General features: G+C 50.3%; 1 protein-coding gene across 1 annotated transcript in view; it reads right to left on the bottom strand.

Annotated features, from left to right (window-relative positions):
* CNNM4 (cyclin and CBS domain divalent metal cation transport mediator 4) overlaps window positions 1-20,414 on the bottom strand; it is a 38,846-nt gene extending 18,432 nt beyond the window's left edge. Inside the window, exon 1 of the mRNA XM_069583915.1 lies at window positions 18,919-20,414. Coding sequence (XP_069440016.1) covers window positions 18,919-20,320 — 1,402 coding nt within the window. The 5' untranslated portion in view covers window positions 20,321-20,414. The remainder of the gene's footprint in view (window positions 1-18,918) is intronic.
* Between the last annotated feature and the right edge of the window lie 6,165 nt (window positions 20,415-26,579).

Here is a 26,579-nt window from a genome sequence, read left to right on the forward strand (position 1 = left end):
ATTCCACGGACAGAGGCTACAGCTCATGGGGTCGAATTTTAAATGGAGTTTAAAGTCAGCCTGTGTTACTTTTTAATGTTTCCATTTATAATCAGAAAAGAAAAGAAGTCTATCTCGTTTTGAAGGGGAGAAGCAATCTAGTTCGCTGCTGACTCACTGGAAGAAAACCCAACAAAAACTACAGTGGCAGGATGAGGGTGACTCTTTTAATTCTCAATCATTTCCCACTTTTCTGAAAGTTTCAATGATAAAATCCACTACTTCTATTTTTAACTAAAAATATAAGGCACACCTTTCTGCACCTGGCATCCTGCACTCGGTGACGTTGCTGTAGCACAGGCCTCCTCAACTGCCCCGTGGAGAAAGCCGCTGGTAGGGGCCAGGATAGAGCTTCTGCTGATGGACACACGATCGTTTCCAGGTGTCTTCCTACTGCAGACAAGCCCGCAAGGATAATCCCTCATTTGGCACATGTGAGATAACATTTATACATGTGGAGTCACTAAGTCAAAGGGCAAATTTGACAGAAACCTCCAAACTGCCTTCTCCGGGATGTGTCCGCGTTTACACTCTCACCTATAGAAGTTATACTTGGTGGTTGCTGACTCATTCCTCCATGTCTAGATATACAGCAGGTACTCGATAAGTAAGCTACTCAGTAAATATCACCAATGAAAATACTGTCTTTTGGTGGGTTTTTAAAAGGAAAGACATGAAAATGGATGGCAAGAAAAAGGGTTAAACAGAGTAAAGCAGAAAAAAAAAAGAAGAAAGTGATATGGGGACAGCCTCATGGAAAAGAGAAATGGAAACGGAGACTCGGGCTCTCACTTGCACGGAGTGCACGGGTAAAAGGGGCTCGCAGATGACCAGGAAGCCAGCCAGCCCAGCCACCTGAGCACAACAACAACCCAGGGGCTTCCCCGGTGGCCCGGTGGCTAAGAATCCACCTTCCAGTGCAGGGGACCGGGGCTCGATCCCTGAGCCAGGAACCAAGACCCCACAGCCTGCAGGGCCACTAACCCCAGCACAACTAGAGAGTCTGTGAGCCACAACGGAAGACCCCGCATGACGCAGAGAAGATTCCACGTGCCACAACTAACACCCCGACGCAGCCAAATAAAGAAAGATTAAAAAAAGACAGCAACACAGACATGGCTTGTCAGGACAGGATCTCCCAAGGCGGTACCTATCCCCGACACTGTTTCCATGGATTTTTAATCCGAGATATATAAGCAACTTTAGCTTTTGTTACTACACAGACTGACCATGGGTGGGTCCAGACTAGGTCTGCAAGCCAGCAGGTCACCAGCCATCACGGCTGACCAAGGGGCTCCGGGGCTCCTGCACACCCTCACTCACTCACACACTCACTCACTCATATTCTACCAAATCGAGAGCAAGTGCAGACAGGGATTTACACATGATGTGAAAAACAGAACTGGAGCAAAGCTCGCAAGATAGAGAGCTGCTTACCAAGGAAATCCCGGGGGTGAAGACAGAGGCCCCTACAAAGGCCCTCTTGCCACCAGCCGCCCCAACCAGCATTGGGGGGAAATCAGTAAGGATGGAGTCAGGGCTGAGTGACTGGCCAAAATAATTCAAAACAAAGAAAACTATGTGAAACATAGACATACAGCCACTGTCAGTATTGAGGGACCCCAGCACAAGGGTATTTTGTGCCTTGAGAAAATATATAAAGTATTTGCTAGAGATGATAGGAAGTGATAACTATTAGCAAAACATTTTAAAAGAGCGGTTATTCTATTTTTACTTCTTTAAAAATTTTTTCCTTTGTTTTATAATATTTGTATTAGTAAAACATACATGTATACAGTGTTTGAATGGAAATAGAAATTTTAAAAATTTAGAGGAAGGACTTCTCTGGCAGTCCAGTGGTTAAGAATCTGAGCTTCTTACTCAAGTGGCAAGGGTTCAATCCCTGGTCAGGGAACTAAGATCCCACATGCCGTGTGGAGTGGCCAAAACAATTACAAAAAAAAAAAACATTTTTTTTTTCTTAATAAGGTCCACAATCCAAAAAGTTTAAAGAGCTGTTTAGAGCCTCCCTGTAAAGGTGGCCACACTTTCTTTGTCCCTTCACTTAGTAGACACTCGGGTGTCCCTCCCAGGGTCCACTCCCCCCCACCCCTGAGCAGTCAGGGCGAGTGAGGTGGGGGAAGGGGGCAGGGAACTGTCCCCCTCACCTCTCCCCCAGCCCTGAGGAGCACCTATGATGGATCCCACTCTTCACAGGAGGGAACCCCAGAGAGGTCCCTGCCCAGGATCGCACTGTGAGGGAGTGAGCAAGCTGGGATTCAGAAATGGGACTTCCCCAAAAGGCCTTCTTTAACCCAAATGCCCAAGGGGTGAAGCTGTTGACAAGCAGATGCTGGGGGACCCTAAGCCTGGTCTCTCACGCTGGGGACAGGTCTTCATGCCTTTGATTTTTCAGTTAACCAGTAGTCTCTAATTTCCAACCTTTTATGATGGAAAATAAAAGCATATACAAAAGCAGAGGAAATAATATAATTACACCCTTCACATACCTCAAACAATTAACGACTCCTCTGGCCAATCTTGTTTCCTCTCTCCTCCCACCCACTCCACTGGCTTATTATGAAGGAAATCCCAGATCTTATCTGTAAACATCTGCTACTTTTACCCAAGCACTTCAGTGGTATGGTTTAGTCACTCAGCCATGTTCAGCTCATGCGACCCCATGGACTGTAGCCCGCCAGGCTCCCCCATCCCTGGGATTCTCTAGGCAAGAACACTGGAGTGGGTTGCCATTTCCTTCTCCACTTCACTAAGCATCTCTAAAAGTTAAGGCCCCTTTAAAAAAAGCAAAGCCACAACAGCATCATCACACCCAAACATGTAACTCCTTAAGATCCTCAGCAGTCAGTGCTCTAACTTCCCCAATTTTCTAGTAATTTTTTCTCACATTTAACTTATTTTTACATGATTTTTTTAATAGCAGTAACAACAGTAGAAGAAGGAAACTAATGTAACTTTTAATCTTGCCTTTCGTCAGAGGTAAGCACTGGTAACTGCATGCTTTCTTTAGCCTTTTAAAATTAATATACATAAATAAAATAGTACCATACACCAGGGGCCAAAAGGTTCATTCGTGTTTTTCCATGTATTCAAAAACTTGAACTTTCTGGCCAACCCAATATATCTCCTCCATGCACTGGATCATCGGGTAAATAGTTCTGTACCCTGCTTTTCAAATATTCCACATAGTCTGTATTTGCCCATGTCGTAGAAATATCTGTAGAAACTGAATGGCCTCATAGTGTTTCACTGTACACATATACACATAATCCCAAGCCCCACCGGGTTCCTAAAATGTGCCCTTCCCCTTTTCTTGCCATTATGAAAATCCCTGTAATAAACATATCTGGGTCCATCTTCATGTCCTTAAGATAGATATCTGGAAGGAGAATACCTGGATCAAAGGACAGGGGTTATTTCTTGTTTGTCTGACGTTTTTCAGTTAGCTGAGGCGTGAGTTCAGACCTCGAGCTGGTGTCTTGGTCCTCAGGGATATAAAAACCTCTCCCGGAGGACACAGGCGGGGATGGTGCAGAAGGCGGGGAGGAACACAGAACTGGAGGAGCGTCACACAGCAGAGGAAATAGGAGAGAAGATGCTGGCCCGGCTGACCCGCTCTGTGACAGGAGGAAGGAGCAGCCAGCCTCCTGACTTCAGACACTTCCAGCAAACTGATTCTCTCTCCGCCCAGTTCTCTGGTCTCAGCAGCCCCTCTGGCCTTTCCCCCTAGAATCCCAGCTCCTGGCTGCCTGGCCTCCCACCCCAGAGCCCCCCACCCCAGGAGGCGCCCCTTCCCCATCACTCCTCGCACGACGGCTCACAGACTCACAGCGTACTTACTGCCTTGAGAGGCATCCACTCTTCGGACCTGTTTGTGCAACCAGCTGATAATCTACAGGCAAATCAATCTAAAAACTGGACCACCGTCCAGGAATAGAGATGCAGACGTAGAGAACAGTCTTGCGGACACAGTGAGGGGAGGAGAGAGTGAGACGAGTTAAGAAAGAAGCACTGAAATATATGTTACCATGTGTAAGAGAGCTAGTGGGAAGCTGATGTACTTACTCAGCGCTCTGTGATGACCCAGAGGGGTGGGCTCCGGGGTGGGTGGGACGGAAGCCAAACAGGGAGAGGGTATACGTGCGTGTATGGACGACTCACCTTGTTGCGAGGCAGAAACCGACACAACATTGTAAAGCAATTATCCTCCCATTAAAAATAAATTTAAAAAAATTAAATGGGGCATCCATGGCCCACATGTCTCGTGTTAGCCGTGAAGACATAACAGGAAATCCTCTTAAATGCTGACATCAAGATACCTTAAGTCTAAAGCTGAAACTCCAATACTTTGGCCACCTCATGTGAAGAGTTGACTCATTGGAAAAGACTTTGATGCTGGGAAGAATCGGGGGCAGGAGGAGAAGGGGCCGACAGAGGATGAGATGGCTGGATGGCATCACTGACTTGATGGACGTGAGTCTGAGTGAACTCCAGGAGTTGGTGATGGACAGGGAGGCCTGGCATGCTGCGATTCATGTGGTCGCAAAGAGTCGGACACGACTGAGTGACTGAACTGAACTGAACTGAGGGCTGGTTTTCTCCTGAACTAACCTAGTAATCCTACCCCTTTCACACACAAAAAAGGGGGGGGGTCCCTTGGTGAATCCCAGTTGGTTCCTGATAGTCACACATGTTCCCAAATAATTTGTAAACTATTAAAATAACTCAAGACCTTGATATCATAAACCTGAAGGAAAAAAAAACTAAAAAATGGGGGAAAAAAAAAAAAAAAGACCTGCAGCAACATTTGCTGTGATGTAAGAGGCTTGTTGTCAGAAGGAGAAGCAGGTGAGGCGGAAGGAGAGGGTGAGAATATTACTTACTATGTTCAAATTTGCTTGCCTAAATTGGGATATTTTGAAAGAAGGGAAAAGATGTAATAATTAAGCAATTATTTTTCCTATCACAACAAACAAAAACCTAACAGGGACACCCTATACTAATATCGTTCTCAATTGGTTTTCATTTTTTTTAATGGCAGAAGAAATAATTAAAGACCTATCTCCCTCATGACTGCAGACACCAAAATTCTAAAAAAGGTACTGGAGGAACGCATGTGAGAATTAAAGATTTTAAAATTAAAAAATAAATAAATAAATAAATAAAAAATTAAAAAATAAAAGAGGTACTGGCAAATCCAGTGATGTGTATCGTGACTGGTAGGTTTATTCCAGTTATGCAACAAATGTTTAAGGATTAACACTCAAAAATCAATCAGTATAATTCAGAAAAAAAGGAGATTTATCATTCAATCATCTCAATAGATATTTAAACAAGGATGCCCGCTGTCACCAGGTCAACATGATCCCAAAGGTCCTAACCAGTGAAATAAGGCAAGAATAAGATATAAAATGCTTAAAGTTGATCGGTAGTGTTGTCATTATTCATAGGCAACATAATCACATGTGTAGAAAAGGCAAAAGAATCTAAAATAAACTATTAGAATAGTCAACTTGGTAAGGTCAATAAATTCAGAGTCACTATACAAAAATTAACTATATTTCACTATACTTGCGTAATGTAATAAAGAATACATACATCTGAAATTTCCCTGGTGGTCCAGGAGTTAAGAACCTCCACTTCCACCAAAGAAGGCTCAGGTTTAATTCCTGATGAGGGAACTAAGATCCCACATGCCACACAGTCCAGCCAAATATATATATATATATATATATGTATGTGTGTGTGTGTGTGTGTGTGTGTTTAATAAAAAGAATATACCTGGTCTCTGATCCTGCTTCCTGCCAAAGAGTTTGGAAAACGCTTGGACTTGCTGAGTGACAGCAGTGTCTCTGTGATGTTAATAAGGTGACTCTGGGCGGGACCCTAGAGGGAGGCTGGAGATGGTCACCAGTTAAATACAAGAAGCTACACAAGGCCCTGCCTCCAGGGAAGGCTGATGACTGCACCAGTCATGCTAAGGAAGTTCTGATGATGAAAACTCTAGATCTCAAAACTCAGGGGAGCATCCCGGTTGGTGAAACCACTGATGGACCAGGAGCGTGACACATCCTGGCTAGGGGGAGAAGGCCCGGAACACTCTGTCCCTCAGACAGACCCCATCCTAGGTACAGCCCTTAAAATAAAGCTGCAGTCCTGAGTGGAGCACTCTTCTGAATCCTGTGAGCCATTCTAGCAAATTCTTAAACCTGAGGGGGGGGTCATGAGAACCCCTGAACTTATAGCCAGTTGGCCAGACGCACGCAGGTGTAGGGAAACCCGCTTGAGGCTGGCATCTGAGGTGAGGGCAGTCTGTGCAGGACTGAGCCCTCTGAGGGCACTGAGGCCACCAACTCCAAGTGGCTAGCACCTGAGCTGAATTGCAGAACACCCTGGTTGGAACAATCTGAAACAAACATTTGGAAAAAGAATTTTTTTAAATCACCAAATATCTAGCAATAAATCTAAGAAAAGCATGAGACTTCTACACAGAAAATGACTATTATCATTGAAAGAAATTAAGAGAGTACAAATTAGGAACTTCCCTGGTATTACAGTGGCTAAGACTCTGAGCTCCCAATGCAAGGCGCCTGGGTTCCATCTCTGGTCAGGGAACTTGATCCCACATGCTACAAATAAGATCTGGTGCAGCCAAATAAATAAAATTTTAAGTATAGATTTGAAAAAACAGAGAGAGAGAGCATGTACTAATACAGGGGTAACCGTGTTTGGAGACTGGAAGATTCTTTACTATAAAGATGTTAAGTTTCCAAGTTATATACTAAAAAAAAAAAAAAAAAAAAGATAGTGTTAAGTCTGATTCTTTCGATCCCACAAACTGCAGTCTGCCAGGGTCCTCTGTCCATGGGATTCTCCAGGCGAGAATACTGGAGTGGGTTGCCATTTCCACCTCCAAGAGAATCTTCCCAACACAGGGATCAAACCCAGGTCTCCCGTATTTTGGGCAGATACTGACTGAGCGACACAGGAAATCAATGCAATTCCATACAATTCCCAGGCAAGAGGTTAAATCTTGAAGAACAACAAAGAACACAGTGTTTAACATTAACCAAAGTTCACTATAAAACTATAGTTCACTATAAAACTACTGCAATTGTGGCAATGCAGTACTGGAAAAAGTAAAAAATAAACAGGCCAATGGAAGAGGATCCAGAGACAGACCCCCACATATAGCATGTTCAGTGGAGGAACGAGTCTTTTCAATGAGTTCTACTGGAGTAGTTGGACGTCCATAGGAACAAAAAAAAAATTTTTTTTTAACCTGTAACACATAAAAAACAAATTCCAGAAGGATTATAGCTCTCTAAGGTAAACAATACAGCTTCCCAAATATAACGCAGGAGTCCTCCTGGTTTTCATATGGGCAAAGAATCTTAACGCATTCGTGTGTGCATGCTCAGTCGTGTCTGACTCTTTGTGACCCCATGGATTGTAGCCCGCCAGGCTCCTCTGTCCATGGGATTTCCCAGGCAAGAATACTGGAGTGGGTTGCCGTTTCCACCTCCAGGGGATCTTCCCGACCCAGGAATTGAACCTCTGAGTCTCCTGCTTTGGCTGGTGGATTCTTCACTACTGCACAACCTGGGAAGCCCCAACGAATCTTTAACAAGGAATCAAAAGCATTAATCACCAAAATGGATGATAAGCAGCTGAAAATGTGATCAACAATAGTCACTAAGAAACTCTACATTAAAATCACAAAGAAAAGAAAATTACAGTGATATACTATCACCCGCATACCTGACCGGTTAAATAACTTTTCTTTTTTTAATGTAGAACAGATAGTACATTTTTTAGCCTGGGGTTATTGGGATATCCCAATCTTCTGGTCTCATTTTCAGAATCTACAATCTCACTAAGTGACACAGAACAGCAGTTGAGGGCTTGGCCCCGGGGAGGGGAGCAGTTTGGGGCGGCCACTTAGCTGTCACATGGCTGAGAAAGAAAGATTTTTGTCCTCTCTAAGCCTCGGCTCCCCATCTACAGCGCTTGGAGGGTTAACCCAGGATTCAACAAAGGCTAACCATTCATGAAGGCACTTCCTTCTTCATGATCCCTGCTCCACCCTCTTCCAGACCCTGGGTCCCCCTCTTGTTCCTGCTTCTCTGTCACAGCCTCTCGCCTCCCTAGCCGGCCCACTAAGGAGGACCGGCAACTGGCAGGTCCTGAGATGAGAGAACCCACGCGGGGCGCAGCCACGCTGCTTCCCAGGCCATCCGCCCAGGGCAGCGACCCCCACTCTGTGCTCCTGCAGTGAAGGCGCTGGCAATCGGGATGGTGGCAGGAATTTGCAGGAACAAAAACTATAAGTAAATGAGGAGCATTTCCTGAGTTTTAAGTTACCGTTCCGGACTTTTCTTTTCCTTAAGCTCTGGCTTCTGTTACCCTTAACATACCCGCTAGGGTCCAGATAAGATGCCACCTTAAATTAAAAAGAATTAAAAAGAGCCTGTAATTATATAGCAGACTCTTTTTGACCTCAATGTCTTCATAATTCCAAGAAAGGCACCACGCCCAGACGGTGGGGCAGCTGCCAGCCAAGCTGGTACGTGAGAACCACCATGGCCCAAATGGGGGCATCTTTCGGACGGTAATAACAGTAATGTTTAAGATAGCTGACCCTGCATGACGACACGGTGTCGGGCCCTGAGCTAAGCCCCATGCGTGCCTCACCTCATTCTGTCCTCCCCACAGCCTCTGGCTAGATGCTGTCATTAATGTGGGTGACCGAGTCACCAGCCACCACATAGCCCAAAAGCCAGTCACTGTTTTGAGCCTTTAACAAAATAAACTCCACTACATAAGCTTTTGCCCCTCTCTAAACTCACTCTTGGGAAAGTCTGATGAGAGACGGCTGTACATTAAAGCAGGACTCCAAGGGACTTTGCATATGTGCACAGGCCTGCGTGTGCGTGTGTGTGTGTGTGTGTGCGTGAGAGAGAGAGAGGGAGGGAGGGGATCACCTGCCTGCAGGGGAGAAATGCGTATGCCTGTCTGCCCGTGTAAAAGCATGTCCCTGTGTGTAAGTGAGCCTGCCTGTGTGGGGTGTGTGTGGCTGGATAGGGGGATGTGCGCGTGTATATGGATGTGTGTGGGGTGTGCAGTGGGTGGGCAGGAGTTCTGTGTGTGAGCGTGTGGGTGTGGGCATGGGGCTGTGTGTGTGAGTGTGAGGCTGTAGCTTTGGGGTTGCGTGTGTGAGTGTGTGGGTGTGGGTATGGGGCTGTGTGTGTGGGTATGGGGTTGTGTGAGTGTGCAGGTGTGGGTATGGGGCTGTGTGTGTGTGCGGGTGTGGCTGTAGGGTTGCGTGTGTAAGTGTGTGGAGTGGGTGGGTGGGAGTTGTGTGTATGTGTGCGTGGGGTTGTGTGTGTGAGTTTGTCAGTGTGGGTATGGGGCTGTGTGTGTGTGTGTGTGGCTGTGGCTGTGGGGGGTTGTTGAGTGTATGGGTATGGACGTGTGGGGGGACTGCAAGTGTGTGGGGGTGTGGATGTGTCTGAGTGTGCAGTGGGTGGGCAGGAGTTGTGCGAGTGTGGGTATGGGGTTGTGTGTGGGGGGGTGGGTATGGGGTTGTGTGTGTGTGTGTGCGCGTGTGTGCGTGTGTGGGTATGGGGTTGTGTGTGTATGTGGCTCTGGGGTTCTGTGAGTGTGCGGGTGTGGGTATGGGGTTGTGTGGGTGTGGGTGTGGGTATGGGGTTGTGTGTGTGTGTGTGGCTGTGGGGTTCTGTGAGTGTGCAAGTGTGTGGGGTTGTGTGTGTGTGTGTGGGTATGGGGTTGTGTGTGTGAGTGTGTGTGTGTGGGTATGGGGTTGTGTGTGTGTGTGTGGGTATGGGGTTGTGTGTGTGTGTGTGGGTATGGGGTTGTGTGTGTGAGTGTGCAGGTGTGGGTATGGGGTTGTGTGTGTGAGTGTGCAGGTGTGGGTATGGGGTTGTGTGTGTGAGTGTGCAGGTGTGGGTATGGGGTTGTGTGTGTGAGTGTGCAGGTGTGGGTATGGGGTTGTGTGTGTGCGGGTGTGGGTATGGGGTTGTGTGTGTGTGTAGCTGTGGGTATGGGGTTGTGTGTGTGAGTGTGCGGGTGTGGGTATGGGGTTGTGTGTGTGCGTGCGGGTGTGGGGTTGTGTGTGTGTGTGTAGCTGTGGGTATGGGGTTGTGTGTGTGTGTGTGGGTATGGGGTTGTGTGTGTGTGTGTATAGCTGTGGGTATGGGGTTGTGTGTGTGAGTGTACGGGTGTGGGTATGGGATTGTGTGTGAGTGTGTAGGTGTGGGTATGGGGTTGTGTGTGTGTGTGTGTAGCTGTGGGTATGGGGTTGTGTGTGTGTGTAGCTGTGGGTATGGGGTTGTGTGTGTGAGTGTGTGTGTGTGGGTATGGGGTTGTGTGTGTGTGTGTGTAGGTGTGGGTATGGGATTGTGAGTGAGTGTGTAGGTGTGGGTATGGGTGTGTGTGTGTGTGTAGGTGTGGGTATGGGGTGGTGTGTGTGAGTGTGCGGGTGTGGGTGGGGGCTGTGCGTGTGCAGGTATGGCTGTAGGGTTGTGTGTGTGTGTGTGTGTGGAGTGGGTGGGTGGGAGTTGTGTGTGTGTTCGGGTGTGGGTATGGGGTTGTGTGTGAGTGTGTGGCTGTGGCTGTGGGGTTATGTGAGTGTGTGGCTGTGGGAGGTTGTTGAGTGTGTGGGTATGGGCGTGTGGGGGACTGCAAGTGTGTGGGGGTGTGGATGTGTCTGGGTGTGCAGTGGGTGGGCGGGAGTTGCATGCGTGAGTGCGTGGCTGTGGCTGTGGGGGTTGTTGAGTGTGTGGGTATGGGCGTGTGGGGGGACTGTGTAAGTGTATGGGGGTGTGGATGTGTCTGGGTGTGCAGTGGGTGGGCGGGAGTTGTGTGTGTGAGTGCGTGGCTGTGGCTGTGGGGGTTGTTGAGTGTGTGGGTATGGGCGTGTGGGGGGACTGCAAGTGTGTGGGGGTGTGGATGTGTCTGGGTGTGCAGTGGGTGGGCGGGAGTTGTGTGTGTGAGTGCGTGGCTGTGGCTGTGGGGGTTGTTGAGTGTGTGGGTATGGGCGTGTGGGGCACTGCAAGTGTTGGGGGTGTGGGTGTGTCTGGGTGTGTGAGTGAGCCTGCCCGGGGCAGTGGCAATGTGGAGGAGGGGGAGGCCTTCCAACGCAGGCTTCTGGCTGCCTGCTGGCCAGAGGCCAGGGTTCCGGAGAGCCCGGGGAAACCAGTCTTTCGAGCACCCTGCCCAGTGCACCCTGCCCAGCTCACAGTAAATGAGCCCTGCAGCAGGGGAGCGCCTCTGGCTGTAAGCTCTGGGGACCGCTCCAGCAAGGGCAGCTTTAACCCCCAACACAACAGGCTGGAGGCTGCACACCCCAGCCCTCTTGGGCTCCCCTGTCAGCCACAGGGCACAGCCCAGCCCTCAGCCTTTGGGAATCCTCCTAGACGCTCCTCCTAAGAAACCCAGGGATAGAAAGGGATTTCATTTCTTATCAAAGGAGAAATCTGAAGAAGGGATCTAAACTCTGGTCCAAAGAGCAGAGCAGCAAACTGTGTACACAAACAGTGATTTCAATGTGAAAACACATAAGGACAGCTAGTGAGAGAGTAGGGTTAGTCACTCAGTCGTGTCCGTCTCCGCAACCCCATGGACTGTGGCCCGCCAGGCCCCTCTGTCTGTGGAATTCTCCAGACAAGAATAATGGAGAGGGTTGCCATTCCCTTCTCCAGGGGATCTCCCCTCCCCAGGGATCGAACCCAGGTCTCTTGCATTGCAGACAGATTCTTTACCACTGTGCCACGTGGGAGGCTCAATGGAGAGAGCATGACAGTAAAAATGAACATGGTTTTGACCCTGTTGTTTTGTCATAAGACTTTTTAAACTTAGAAGAAAAAAACATTTAAGGGACTTCCCTGGTGGTCCAGTGGCTATGACTTCACCTTCCAATGCGGGGGGTACAGGTTCAATCCCTCGCGGGGGAGCTAAGATTCCGCGTGCATCGAGGCCGAAAAACCAAAATATAAAACAGAAGCAATATTGCTACAAATGAAGACTTTAAAATGGCCTACATCCCAAAAAAAGTCAACAATCATTAAAAAAAAAATTTTTAGTTTCTTAAAAATTTATCACAATAGATCAAAATATCAAAAGTGGTTTTTTCTATCTACAAGATCACAGGCTTACAGATATTTTGGTTTGATTTCTGTGTGTTTTCAAAGGTTCTGATAATAATTGTCTCTTCAATTAACATCAGTGAAAAGAAATGGAACATCACATAATCAATGGAACCGGAATAGACTACAGAGTCTAGAATCCAGTCCATGAAATGAGCCAGGAGTCTGTGCTGTAGCCACGAAGCTTTGTACAACCGGATGTCCGTCCTGGGTGCTCAGGTGTGATGAGGGGACAAGACAAGCTGTCCCTTCCCACAGGGAGCGGCTGTAGTAACCAGGGGCTCTGCCAGAATCAGTCACCAAGTCAGTGACAGAAGGGCCCGGTCCATCCTTCCATTCCGGGCACACTCCCCTGTTAGAAAGTGTCTGATAAACAGGCTTGCAGTGCCTTCCATCGAGGAGACAAGGAAAACGTCACAAGGCACCATTCCTTTCCCTCAAGGACGTCCCAACTGTTCAGTTCCTGGCTCATCAGCAAGACAGCACTACCTGGGGGATGGGCACTCAATGCGGGAACCTCCCGGCCCCTCTGGGAAGGCCTGAGAGGCAGTCACAACACACAGAAGCAGCTTTCTCCAAGGATGGCACCCAGAGCTGAGAAGCTCATTTCCCACCCCGTGACCTCATCCAAGTGTTTGTAGCACATGAAAAGAACCCTGTCTACTCTGCTTTGAAAAGCCAACTACAACGTCAGACTTCTACTGACAAGCCTCACTTCCTGGGAGTCTCCTGCCTCTTCCCCGCTTCTGTGGACACAGGTCTGCGGCTTGGGGTTTGATGTCTGGGCACTGTCCGATACCCCCTGTCCTGACCAGAGTGGTCAAGGAAAACTCGAGCTGGTCTTTTGAATTAGGAACACAAGACTTTTGACAAGCTCAGCTCTAAGCAGCTCTTACTAGGGCCTGGCTGTAAGGCAGCACCTTCCAGGACAACACAAGAGCTGTAGGAAGAGGTCTGTAAACAGAAGATGGCTCAAAGTACTCTCAGCCCCAGCACCTCTGTGGTAGCTGTCCATGGGCTGCACAATGCCAGCGAGGGGAAGAGGTGCCCACAAGCCCCACAGTGAAGAGAAGCAAGCGGCAGCCTGGCCAGCATCTTTTCAGCTGCCCGCTGGCATCTCCCTCTCTCGCTCAGATACACCGGCCCCCAGAGAGGCTTCTGGAAATCAGGTCACCAGCTTGGATCAAGACTGTTTCTAGGTGGCATCGTCCAGGTGTGGGACTGCCTCTGATCTCCACTCTGGAGGCTACCCTCTCCCAGCTCCTCCTGACGACTATCCCATCCCACACCTGGGCTCGCTTCAGCCAGGCCCCTCCATGCCTCACACACGCTGCTCGCTCTCAGCTGACTCCCAAACCTTTCAGCCCTACTCGGGCCTCACTCCCAAGCCCACGTGGGACCTGACCTGCACACCTACCCAGGTGGACTTTGCCCTCGTGCTGCTCAGGGTGGTCTAGGACCAGCAAGCACATGCTAGGACCGAGAGCCGCACCCCAGCCCCACTGAGTTCTGTTTGTGCCCCATCTGCACATGAACAGGAAGCCCAGGCGGGTATGGACGCTCACTGACCCACTGCCGCCCCTCCCCTCACCCTCGCCACACTGGCTCTGCTCCCTCCTCCACCCGCTTCCCTTAAATGACAACATCTTCAACCTGAATCCCAGGCAAAAACCTCACATGTTCACAAATACTTCTCAGTCAGACTTCGACATCTCTGAAATAATCACTGGGTCCCGTCCTTCTAACTTCAGAAGTTTCTGGAAGCCTAGGCCTTCCTGGGAGCCCCACAGCAGCTACCTAAGTTTTGTTTACACGTCTGTCTCCCTAGTAGACCGCGACTTCTGTGAACAGGGCTGTGTTAGTCCTCTGACTCCCAACAGCCAGCACACCATCTGACACACAGGATTCCAAAAATTAGATGTTTGTTGAGCAAATGGAAGAACAAGCAGGCGGAGGGAAACAAGATACTTTTAAGGTGTGCCAGATGGTAGGAACCAAAAGCAAAAATTATGCAGTGTTCTTTCCGGCTTTTATGAAGTTGTTTCAGGAATAAAATTAAGCTGCTGGGGAAGAATGTGATGTGGCATAGGAAATACAGGAGGAGTTTTTAACAAAATCATTTCTAGCTTTTTCCCTCCAATATATAACCCACTATCTGTAAGGAGCAGTAATAGGTCTAAGGTTACCTCAGGGGTCAGTGACCAACCCAGAGTTTAAACTCTTTACTGGGGGCCAGGTGGTTATAAAGTGGGTGGGGGAAGATAAGATGACTAAAGAAGAGCTCAGTGTCTGGGAGGGGGAGGGATGAACCGGAGGGAGGGGCAGAGGAGAGGCTGGAGGGTGGGTTTGAATCAGGGGCGGGGCTTCCAAACCCTCTAGTGGAGAGTTCATTCATTCCTGTGCTTCCAGGGTCTTCGGAAGCATCTGTGGTGAAGGAAAGACATGGCCAGCCAAGAGTTGCCCAGGGAGGCTTTGTTTTCAGATTTCCAGCTGTGGCCAAACTCAGCCACAACACCTGGTACTGCCAACAGTCTAGGGGAGGTTCAAGCAGAAGCAGGACCAAAGTTCCAACAGCAGGAGCCTCCCAGTGGCCTGACAGCCCCCACCAGCTGGCAGGCCTTGCTCCCAGGGCCCACAGCAGCGGGCATCAGGTCTCACACACTGTACAGGGCTCAGAAAACACCTGGCAACAGCTGCCTTCTGTTGGAGGCAGAAGCAACTAGGAAGCAGTCAGGTGGGCATGCTCAGTCACTCAGCCGAGTTCAGCTCTTCGTGACTCCATGGACTACAGGCTCCTCTGTCCATGGGATTTTCCCAGTAAGAACAAGAACACTGGAGCAGGGATACTGCCTTTTCCTCCTTCAGAGGATCTTCCCTACCCAGGAATCGAACCTGTGTCTCCTATGTCTCTTGAACTGGCAGGTGTATTCTTTACTGCTGAGCCACCTGGGAAGCCCAGGAAGCTGTTACCTCCTTGCTTTAGTCTCAAGGCAAAGCTCAGAGCCGCAGGCTTGCAATGACTCTCTTGCAATGACTCGCCTGTCTCTAAGCGTGCAGAGCATATTCATGATTCTTGCTGGTGAGTGAAGTCACGTCAGCTCCTGATGCTCAAAGACCTCTTATTCACTGAGAAACTGAGGCACAGGGGAGGGGAACCAGGACCCCAAACTCTGCTTCTCAGGCCGTGACCTGAACCTCTAACACATGTGTCTCTGCAGGAGCTCCTCCTGGCTTTCCTGGTGGAGCTGGACACGGTCAAGTCCCTGGATAACAGCACCACACACCCATCTGTCTTTATCCCTTATCAGCTCCTCAAAATTCTAGCACTTCTGGAATGGGGGTAATTCTCAAATCTGACAGGTCTTTTGTTCCTTCAGTGACTTTTTTTTTTTCCCCTTTCAGTGACTTTTTAATCAAAGTCTTACTATGTACCAAGAACCATTTTAGAGCTTCCCTGGTGGCTCAGCGATGAAGAATCTGCCTGTAATGCAGGGGACCCAATCCCTGAGTTGGGAAGATCCCCTGGAGGAGGGAATGGCAACCCACTCCAATATTCCTGCCTGGGAAATCCCATGGACAGAGGAGCCTGGTGGGCTACAGTCCGTGGAGTTGCGAGAGTCTGACGCAACTGAGGGAAACAAATCACGAGAACTATTTTATGGGCAGGGATATATGGGTGAATAAAACTTAAACCCTGCCCTTTGGTACAGTGGGAAGAGTCAGACAATAAAAATGTAAACTCGTAAATCACACAGTTGTTAGAAAGTGATAGGAGAAAAAGAAAAATGAGCACAGGGTGGGTCAGGTTAGATCAGGAAGGTCAGGGAGGGACCAGGGGTTGCAGTTTTAAATAAGGGTGACAGGAAGGCCTCACTGAGAAGATGAAGCAGACACAGGGAGGGGAGAGTGAGCCACAGAGTCTGGGGGAGAACATTCCGCCTGCAGGAGCAGCCAGGGCAAAGGCTCCAGGCTGGGAGTGTCCTCAGGGCCAGCAAGGCCGGCCTGGCTAGTGGCAGAGCCACTCACTAGTTGCTCACTCATTGTTTAACAAACGTTTACTGTTCGTTTCTTCGCCAGGCAAATGAGTGGAGAATGGAGAAAGTGCTAGCACGGCACAATGCCCACCCTCAAGGAACTCACAATGCTGGTGGGTATGACCTTAAAAGAGGGTCACAGCTACAGCGGAAAGACTCTGGAGGGATTCAGGGCCCTCATCCAACCTGGAGGTGACGAAGGGTCCCCCAGAACACGGAAAAGCCCCTTGGCTCGACCAGGCAGGGACCCCGGCTCAAATATCTGTGCTGCTGACAGTGCTGGCTGTATTAACCTGGCTCATTGGTTTTTCTTAACAACAACAACAAAAGAAGCCTGGAACCTCCCTGGCAGTTCAGGGGCTAAGACTTCACGTTCCCAATGCAGGGACCTGGGTTTGATCCCTGGGCAGGGAACTAGATCCCACATACTGCTATTCAAGATTTCACAGGCCAAAACTAGAAAGATCCCATGTGCCACAACTGAGACCCAGAACAACCAAATAAATAAACATTTTAAAAAATGAAATAAGAAAGAAGCCTTCTAAATACCAGATTTGTAAAGAAAAGGCAGTAAGTTGCAGGTGTACACTGAGCATTGCCATGTCCAAGAGGGCCCTAGACTGAAAACGCAGATGCCCAAGGAGAAGGTGTGGGAGAGATCACACTCTGGGGAGCCCAGCACAGCCACGAGTTAAAACTAGGAACCAAAAAGTGATGGTGTAATGCCCAGGGCCTCACAACACAGGGAGCAAACTGTGCCTGCGCGCCCACAGACCTACCAGCAGCCCCCCCAGGCATCAGCCTCAGGCTACAGGCTTGATAAGGAGGAGGGTCCAGGGGACTAAAGTGTGTGTCTGCAGAGCCCCACTCAACACAGCTCTGCCCTCAGAGATGCTAGCTCTGTTTTCCCAGCTTCAGGAAGTGGTGGTATTTAAAAGAAAAAAAAGATGAGCCCAAAGATGGCCCTGCCGGGAGTCAGGAAGCTCCCACCCTGCTGGTCAGGGGCTGGGAAGCCTGACCATGCCAGTCCATACGGGCTGGATCCAGATCCAGGCTGGAGGATGCAAACGTGCTTGTCGGGTGTGTCACCAGCAAGTCCCAGAGACCACAGAGGTGGTGAAGGAGGAAGCCGCCCTGGTGAGTCCCAACCCTGCTCCTGACCAAGCAACAAGGGAAAAGTCCTCCAGGCCTAGAGGCTACAGGGCGGGGGTGGAGCTCAAGCCCCCCTGCTCTTCTGTCTGGACTTGATCCCTGGGGGAAACATTCCTGGGTCTGCCCACACTGAAGCTCCCCCGGGGCTGTGCCATTACCACCAGCCCCTCTGCAGACCACTTTACAGGCTGTCTCCCACTCAAGCTTATGTAACTGGAGTTCTCTCCTCAGCTCCGATGCTGAGATTCAGTCTGTCAAACTGAAAAAGGGAAGGTACCCAGTCCCCACCCTGGCTCTAACCCCAGCATCCTGCCAGGCCAGCTCCTCCCTATCCTACTCTGTCACCCACTGATCCAGCCAGTTGAGGCTCTCCAGAACCGAGCAACAACGGGCTGCGGTCTTGGGGAGTGAAACAGAGCTCTGGGGTTTAGGTGACCTCCCTCATTCCTTTATAAAGAGCTCCCCTTTTGGTCTCCTCTCCGCCTTTGGCCGAGGAGGGTTTTGCTCCATAATTGGCTTGTTTACTGTCACTCGGAGTGGCAGAGGCAGGAGGAAAGTTTTGCTAGAAGTAAGGAAAGGGGTGTGTGCTCTGAGCGCTGAGGCTGCCGAGTAAACCCTCCAAGTGTCTAACAACCAAGAGCACGTGTGAGAAAAAAAACCACCAGGCCGACTGAAGATACCCAGCAGACCACAGGAGGGAAGCTTATGTGGGGCACCTGGGAAAGATAGAATAACCAAAGCTTAATCTGCTCGCTTCTGCTGAACAGTCAAAAGCATTACTTGGCATTGCTCTTGGCAGGGAGCCAGTGAGTGCCCTCCCAACTTGGCTTCCGTGGGCCAGGCGCTCCAGTGACACCGTTCTCGCTTGGCTCCAAAAACTTCCAGAGCTCCGAGAGCCCAGCAGACTGACTGCCCTGACTTTCAGGTTCTTCCCAAGGCAATGGGTGACTCGGTCTCTCCCCTACTGACCACTGATCAGCAGAGCCTGTACCCACAGGAAGGGAACCACTTGCTGAACCAGAAGCACATCGTCTGCTCCCCAACTCAGCTTCTCTGCTCAAGGGGTTCCCTCTGCCTCAAGGACCAAGTCTCCCCAGCTTTCAAGGATTTCCCCAAATGTTCCCTCCGCTGTGAAGGTTTTCCGGGTTCCCCAGCCCCTTCCCCACCCGACCCCAATAGGACCTGCTGGCTCCAGTACCACGCCCTAATCTCCCTGCCCAGGTGCTGGCCTCCTTGTAGACATTAGCCTCACTCCATCCTGCTCCCACGCAGGCAAGTATGTCTTGCCCTGCTTGGATCCACCTGGGGCACAAAGCACACTTCCTGGCAGATGCTTAAGAGCTATTTCTGCTGGCCTGAGTGCCCATCTCTGCCAAGGCATGGGGAGTGCTGGGCAAATGGACAGAGTCACACGAACGGAACGCTAAGATCAGCAGACACAAGACAGGTCAGTATATTCGAGGTACCGCATAGAGGGATGCGGGAGCCGCATCCTGGGGCCTCACCCTTCTTGAACTCCTCCAGCATGGCATCCAGCTTGGTGTCGTGGAAGACGAAGTGCACTGGGTGGTTGTAGAAACGGGTGATGGTCTTGAGCGGGGTGCAGTCATCGGGATCCACGAAGGCCAAGTCCTTGACGTAGAGGATATCGACGATGTTGGACTGCTCGTCTTCAAACACAGGGATGCGGGTGTAGCCGCTTTCCATGATCTCTGACATGGTGTTGAAGTCCAGGATGGCATCGCTGCGGATCATGAAGCAGTCCTGCAGCTGGGTCATGATATCCTCCACGGTCTTGGTCCGCAGTTCCAAGGCCCCCTGGATCATGTTCAGCTCCTCTTTCACGAGGTCGTTGTAGGGCTCGGTCACCTTCAACATCTCCATCAGCTTCTCCCGATTGTAAACGGTGCGGATCTCCTGACCCAGGACGAAGTCCAGGAGCTTGCTGATGGGGTAACTGAGCGGGAAGGTGATCAGCATAAAGAATTTGGTGAGGATGATCGTGTTGGCACCCACGGCCAGCCCGTGTCGGGAGCACAGGGCCTGAGGCACGATCTCCCCGAAGATGACAATGCCAATGGTGGAGGAGGCCACGGCCACGATGCCGGACCCGATGAGGTTGTCTAGAAGGATGGTGAGGGAGGTGTTGACCAGCACGTTCCCCAGCAGCAGGGAGCAGAGCAAGTAGTTGCCCTTGCGACGGATGGGCTCGATCTTGCGGGCATAGCGCCGCTCCTTCTGAGTGCCACAGTTCTGCACGATGCGCAGCTCCATGGGGTCCAGGGCCATCAGCCCCAGATTGAGGCCGGAAAATATGCCCGACAGCCCCAGCAGCACCATAATGATGAGGATGTGCAGCCAGAGGGGCAGGAGCCTCCCAGGCTCCTCCACCATGAGGAGCAGCGAATCCTTGTCCGTCCACCTCTGCCAGGGCCCGTCCACGCCCGCCCGGGTGCACAGCGCATACAGTTTCATGTTCTCACTCCTCCGGAGGAACTTAGTGAGCACCACCAGCATCCCCGACGTGTCCCCGCGGCTCACGTTGACCAGCTTCTGGACGACCAGGTCCTTGGTGAGCTCGAGGCAGTCAGTGGAGTTGTGGAAGGTCTCAGCGTTGTCCACCTCAGTGAAGGAGATCAGGTTGCTAGAGAAGGAGTCCAGCCCCTGGCCGTACAGCCTCAGGTTCACCGTGCTGCCCTCGGACACGTAGATGATGCCATCCGTGTTTATCCCACACGATTTGTTGCAGTTCGTCAGCCTCATGCCCAGGATCGCGCTCCGCTGGGGGTCGCCCTGGCCACGGACCCCCGGCGCCCACAGCGGCACCAGCAGCACCAGCGCCGCCAGGAGGAGGCGCCCTCGGGCCGGCCCACTGCCGGGGCGCCCGCCCCCGCCCACCGGCGCCATGTTGCTCCGGCTCGGCAGCCGCCGCCGCTCCCCGCGCCCGCCGCGCAGCCCCGCTCGCGCCGCCGCTCCTGCCGCTCCGCCGCCGCCGAGCCAACTGTCCCGGCCGCGGGCCTGACGTCAGGTCAGCGCCCCATCTGCCCCGCCCCGCGACCCACGCCTCTCATTTGCATGGGAGGCTCCGCCCCTGGCGCGCGGCTCGCGCCCTCCCTTAAGGAAGTCCGGCATTTAAGGTGGCGTGGCGTGAGAGCGCGGGAGCAGCGGGAGGCTCTCCGCCCCGCCCTCCTCATCGCAAGCTTTTCCGCCCTCTTGGCGGGTCCTGCTCTCCTCCGCGCCGCTTTGCTCTGCCTATCGCACTGTCCGCTTCCGCAGCCTAGCCTGGCCTCGCTTGCTGGGCTCGTTCCTCTTCCCCAAAAAGCTGCAACGGAGGCGGTGACTCTTCTCTGTAAGAACCTCCGAAGCAGCACCACGTGGTGCTCGGGGCCAGAAAACTGCTTTTCCTGCTTTAAGAAAAGAAAAGGAGAACCCGAGAGCAGAGGCCTGAGGGAGGTCTTCACGTCCACAGACATTGTTCTGACCTCTACACTCCTGGGGCTTTTGCCCACCTTGCCCAGAGGCCAGAAGTTGATCCCCCAGGACCAGGCCAGAGATCTCTGGGGCCAGTGGAGGGGAAGTCTGGGGGACCAGATGCAGGGAATGCAGATGGAAGGAGCATGGTCTTTCATTTCCCTTTAGGACACAAAGACTGAGCGCTCCGGTGCTGGGCACTTGTTCCAGGCTCAAACAATATAGCAGTGGATGAGCCAAAGATCCTGCCCCCTGGAGCTGGCAGTCTAGGATAGGAAACAGGCAACCAACAAACACATGCAAGGACTTCCCTGTTAGTCCAGTGGTTAAGAATTTGCCTGCTAGAGAAGCCCCTGTGCCGCAATGAAGACCCAATTCAGCTAAAAACATTTCTAATACAGAATATTTTTTAATCCTCCCAAACAACCGTAAGATATTTCCATATTACAGATGAAGAAATTGTGTCTAGGCACAAAGCAGGGCCCATCTAGACTGTTATCTTAAGAGCAGGCTTGTGTGACTTCAGTAAGACAAGTTGGAATGTCTCTAAGCCCCAGCTGCTTCTTCTGTAAAATGGGGGTAAGAATGATAACACAGGGACTTCTCTGGTGGTCCAATTGGTTAAGAGTCCACCTTCCAATGCAGGGAATGTGGGTTCGATCTCAGGTCCAGGGACTAAGATCTCACATGCCACAGGGCACCTAAGCCCGCAAAGCAACTGCAAGGAAGAGTGCACAAGCCACAACTAAGAACTGACGTAGCCAAATCAATAAATAAAAAGCAAGAAATGCTAACAGAGCACCACGTCACTAACCTTGTGGGAACAGCTGCCCTAGGCATGGGACAGGACAGGACGACTCTCTGAATGCTCTCTGACTATGCGGCTGTTATTGTTATTGTTGTTGTTATTGTTATTGTCTGCCCTTCCAGGACCAAACTCCTAACCCTAGATTGTGGTGACTGACCAGCTGGGACAGCTGCGTGTGGAAACGAGCTGAGAGGCACGGCGCCAGGCCTAACCCTGAAATGACTGCTTCCTGGCCAGCCCTCCTCAGTGTCAGTCAGCAACTATGAATTGAGTGCCAAGCACTCAGGGTGTGGGGGAAGACCAACCGCAGCTGCCACTCCTTTTTGGGGGGGGGAGGAGAAAGACAGACAAACATCCTTATAATAATCACAGAGGTGTGCTGACGAGAGGGTCAAGTACCAGGTTGACCACTGGGTCTTGAAGCAAGGATTTTGCTGGCCCTGGAGACACAGAAATCCGTTTCACTCTCTACATAAACACTAGTGTTTATTTTTATAATGGCGTGCTGTTTGCCAGTAAAAGCAACAATCAATACCAGCCGGAAAGAGACTAAACAGAGAGGAACAATCATATAGTGTTTAGGAAGGTGGCAGAAGGCTGATTCAAATAAGCCCTGTTAGCAGGGGTAATGAGTGTGGCATCCCAGGCCAGCCTAAAGCAATCCCTTGCAGGGAGGTCCCTCACTTCTTATTTCACAGGGAGCACCCAGCTTGCCAGTTTTTCAGAAAACAGGACCCTCAGGTGGGCACTGGCCAACACAGAACACAAGCAGAACCTTTGACCAGCTGTCTCCACCTACCTCCTCCAACCAGCGTGTGCCATTGCCTGGGAACAAGTGCAGTCTCAAGGGGTCTTCTGCCCTCATATCTTTCCAGCCAGTTTTAGGACCAGCGCCCTCCCCCGGGGTCCTCAGAGACTCCCATTCTATTATCAACCAATTGGCTGTTTCTGTTTTGCCCTTTTCAGATGTCTGTACTCAGAAGCGTTCTATGCATGCACTGAGCCAATGACAGAAACCAGCAAAGAGAAGGAAGAACAAACAGAAGCTTTCGAGATACTTGGGTTAAAAATGCAAGGGGTGGGTCTTCCCTGGTGGCTCAGTGGTAAAGAATCCACCTGTCAATGCGGGAGATGCAGCTTTGATCCCTGGGTCAGAAGAGCCCTGGAGAAGGCAATGGCAACCCACTCCAGTATTCTTGCCTGAGAAATCCCATGGATAGGAGCCTGGCAGGCTGCAGTCCATGGGGTCGCAAAAGAGTCAGACATGACTTAGCGACCAAACCACCACAGTTCATTTAATTACACCCGTCTATGCTGTTATTCACACCAGTGATTAACTGAATACAGCCAATCCAATGAAGTCAAGAAATGAAATTCCCCTTTCTATGCTACCCCAGCAGGGGTCCATACAGCCTTGCTCTAGGCTCCCAGTGTAACGTAAAGGGAAACTTGCAATGTCCAGAATCCTTGATGTCCTGCAAATGAAGGAAGAGAAGGAATCTGTTATTAAATAGTTTATACGGTCTTAAAAAGAGAGAGAGAAAGAAGAAAGACAGAATAAAGAAACTCCTCTTTACCCTCCCAAGGCCTTTAATCTGCAGGTAAGACAAGAGTCGTTGTTGTTCAGTCACTAAGTTGTGTCCAACTCTGCGACCCTGTGGACTGCAGCACACCAGGTTTCCCTGTTCTTCACCATCTCCCAGAGTTTGCTCAAACTCATGACCATTAAGTTGATGATGCCATCCAACCATCTCACCCTCTGTTGCCCTCTTCTCCTCCTGCCTTCAATCTTTCCCAGCATCAGGGTCTCTTCCAATAATTCAGTTCTTCGAATCAGGTGGCCAGAGTATTGGATCTTTAGCATCTGTGGGATTCTCCAGGCAAGAACATTGGAGTGGGTTGCCATTTCCTTCTCCAATGCATGAAAGTGAAAAGTGAAAGTGAAGTTGCTCAGTCGTGTCCAACTCTTAGCTACCCCATAGACTGCAGCCCACCAGGCTCCTCTGTCCATGGGGTTTTCCAGGCAAGAGTACTGGAGTGGGGTGTCATTGCCTTCTCCATTCTAATGAATATTCAAGGTTGATTTCCTTTAGAATCGATGGGTTTCATCTCCTTGCTGTCTGAGGGACTCCCAAGAAAAAGTCAAATACAATATAACCCAGAAAATGTCAGAAGAGGTATTTGAGGCCCAGACTGGAGTCCATGTTCATTCTCTGCCTGGCTTTGGTCCCTGGTTAGGGCATTTAACCTTTCCTCATCTGCAGAGTTCCCACAGCATGGTGAGGACCACGTGGAGATGGAGGTGTTTCAATGTACAGAGCAGGAGGCCTGGGCCATGTCTGGCTCCTGTAAACCAGTCTGTGAGGATGGCACAGAGGGAGCTGCAAGTGAGAATCCTCTCCCCTTTGGGGGGCAGACCTGTTCCTCTACCTGGGGCAGAAGCCTTTACTCACCTGAGTTTTCTCCATTTGCAAGTAAGGAGTTTAGAGAGGATCTTTCTCTGAGGGATCCTGATACCTGACCCCCCCCCCCAAGCCTCACAAAGCACTCCATTCTTTATTAATTTATTATTATTATTATTTATTTGACTGCACCGGGCCTTAGTTGTAGCATTCGGGATCTTAATTAATTAATCCTCATAGTGGCATGCAGGATCTAGTTCCCAGACCAGGAATCAAACCTGGGCTCCCTGCATTGGGATCGGGCATCTTAGCTGATGGACTGCCGGGGAAGTCCCCCTAAGCACTCTATTCTTGACATGGGCCTGAAGCGTTCTTTCCCAGCCCTATGGCAGCATGTCTACAGCTCCTGTGTCTGTGTTTTTTTAATATATATATTTTTCTTAATATATATATATTTTATTGAAGTATAGTTAACTTACAATGTTTCAGGTACCCAACAAGGTGATTTGGGTATATATATACACATATATTGAAGAAGGCAATGGCACCCCACTCCAGTACTCTTGCCTGGAAAATCCCATGGAAGGAGGAGCCTGGTGGGCTGCAGTCCATGGGGTCGCTAAGAGTCGGACATGACTGAAGCGACTTGGTAGCAGCAGCAGCAGCATACACATAAATTATTTTCAGACTATTTTCCATTAGGTTATTACAAGATATTGACTATAGTTCCCTGGGCTATATAGTAAATGTTTGTTCTTGTTGCATATCTATTTTTTAAATTAGAAATCTAGCATTCTATTCATACTAAGTCAAATAAGTAGAATCAAAATGCCATTACTATTTTAGGCAAAAGTTCATAAGTTTTCTCATATATATATATATATTATACATAGTATTTATATGTACTTGCATGCCAGGTGCTTCCGTTGTGTCTGACTCTTTGCAACCCTATAGATTGTAGCCTGCCAGGCTTATCTGTCCGTGGAATTCGCCAGGCAAGAATACTTGAATACAAGAATGTATTCAAGTGCCCACTAGTGCCACCTGGGAAGCCCTTACTATTTGTATATATGTATACAAAAGTTTTTCTACTACCCTTGATAAAGGTTTGAAAAAGAACGTCAAAAACAAGAGATGGAGAAATTGGAAAACGTAAACTGAATGAGACAGGAGCACCAGCATGCCTGCAGCTCCCGTGGCTGCGTCCACTCCTTTCTGGTCCTGTGCAGGGAGACAAGCTTAAAGGGTTCTGCCCTTTCTATACCTGGCATTGTGCTGACACTGAGGATCCTTGGTGAACAAGGTCTTGAATCAGTGACCTGGGGTCTCCTACCCCTCCCTACTCCCTAGGCTGGGATCCTCCCAGGCTGGTTTCTTAGCCCTCTTCAATCTCTGGGTCTACACAATGGGGAGCTGCAGGCAGAACAGCTGCCCGTCCGCTGGTGGAACTCAGAGCCTGAGGCCTGCCACAGCCCCCACGCTGGGCAGAGCCCTCCAGGATGCTGTGGGCCTGGCGTATGAGAGCCTGGATAGCAGCAGAGTGAGATATGGGCCATCCTCAGTACATGCTGTGAGGACTTCCCTAGTGGTCCAGTGGTTAAGGCTCTGCCTTCTAGTGCAAGGGACGCAGGTTTGATTCCTGGTTGGGGAACTAAGATCCAACATGCCGCAGAGCGACTAAGCTCTCACACCACAACTAGAGAGAAGCCTGCACACTACAGCAAAGATCCTGCATGTTACAGCTAAGACCCAATATGGCCAAAAATAAATAAATTATCCTTTTAAAAAATACATGCCATGGCCCGTTCACCACTGTCTGTAAGTCTACAGTGACTCTGAGCATTGCAAGATAGATCTGTGCTATTTAATTGTTTCAGAATGGAAGGGGCAGTTGTCCCTCCTCTGAGGGATGAAGCAAGCATGGAGGTAGCTGGATGCTGCTCTTTTCTGGGGGGAGGCATGCCTAGGGGCATGTGGAATCGTAGTTCCCTGACCAGGGATTGAACCCATGCTCCCCGGCATTGGAAGCCCAGAATCCTAACCACTGGACTGCCAGGAAAAAGAGTCCCTGGATGCTGCCTTGACTCACATTCCAACTCAGGTCATCCCAGGGGGTGGGGTCATGGGGACTCCGTGTGTGAGAAAGACTCTTCATTGAGCCAGAGAAGTGGATGAAAACATCAGGTCAGCAGATCCAGGCCCATAAAAGGATGTGCCTCTGACAGGCAGTCAAATGCCAGAGTGGCAAGGGGGAGGCGCGTTTGTACTCACTGGGTAGGCTTCCTATGCCATACGACAGGTTGCTCTCTTTTGGGACAGGCCCACAGGAGGCAGGATGCCCCACTATTCAGGGGATTCAGGCGGAGCGCTGGAGGCCCAATTCGTGGGTTGGCTTGTCCACAGATCACTTGGCATGACCTAGGACTCTGGGATATCCTTGAGTGCCTAATGAGAGGAAGTCTGGCCCATGGTGAGAGCTCAATAC

This window comes from Ovis canadensis, chromosome 3 (assembly GCF_042477335.2).
Source record: "Ovis canadensis isolate MfBH-ARS-UI-01 breed Bighorn chromosome 3, ARS-UI_OviCan_v2, whole genome shotgun sequence".
Classification (NCBI taxonomy): Eukaryota; Metazoa; Chordata; class Mammalia; order Artiodactyla; family Bovidae; genus Ovis; species Ovis canadensis.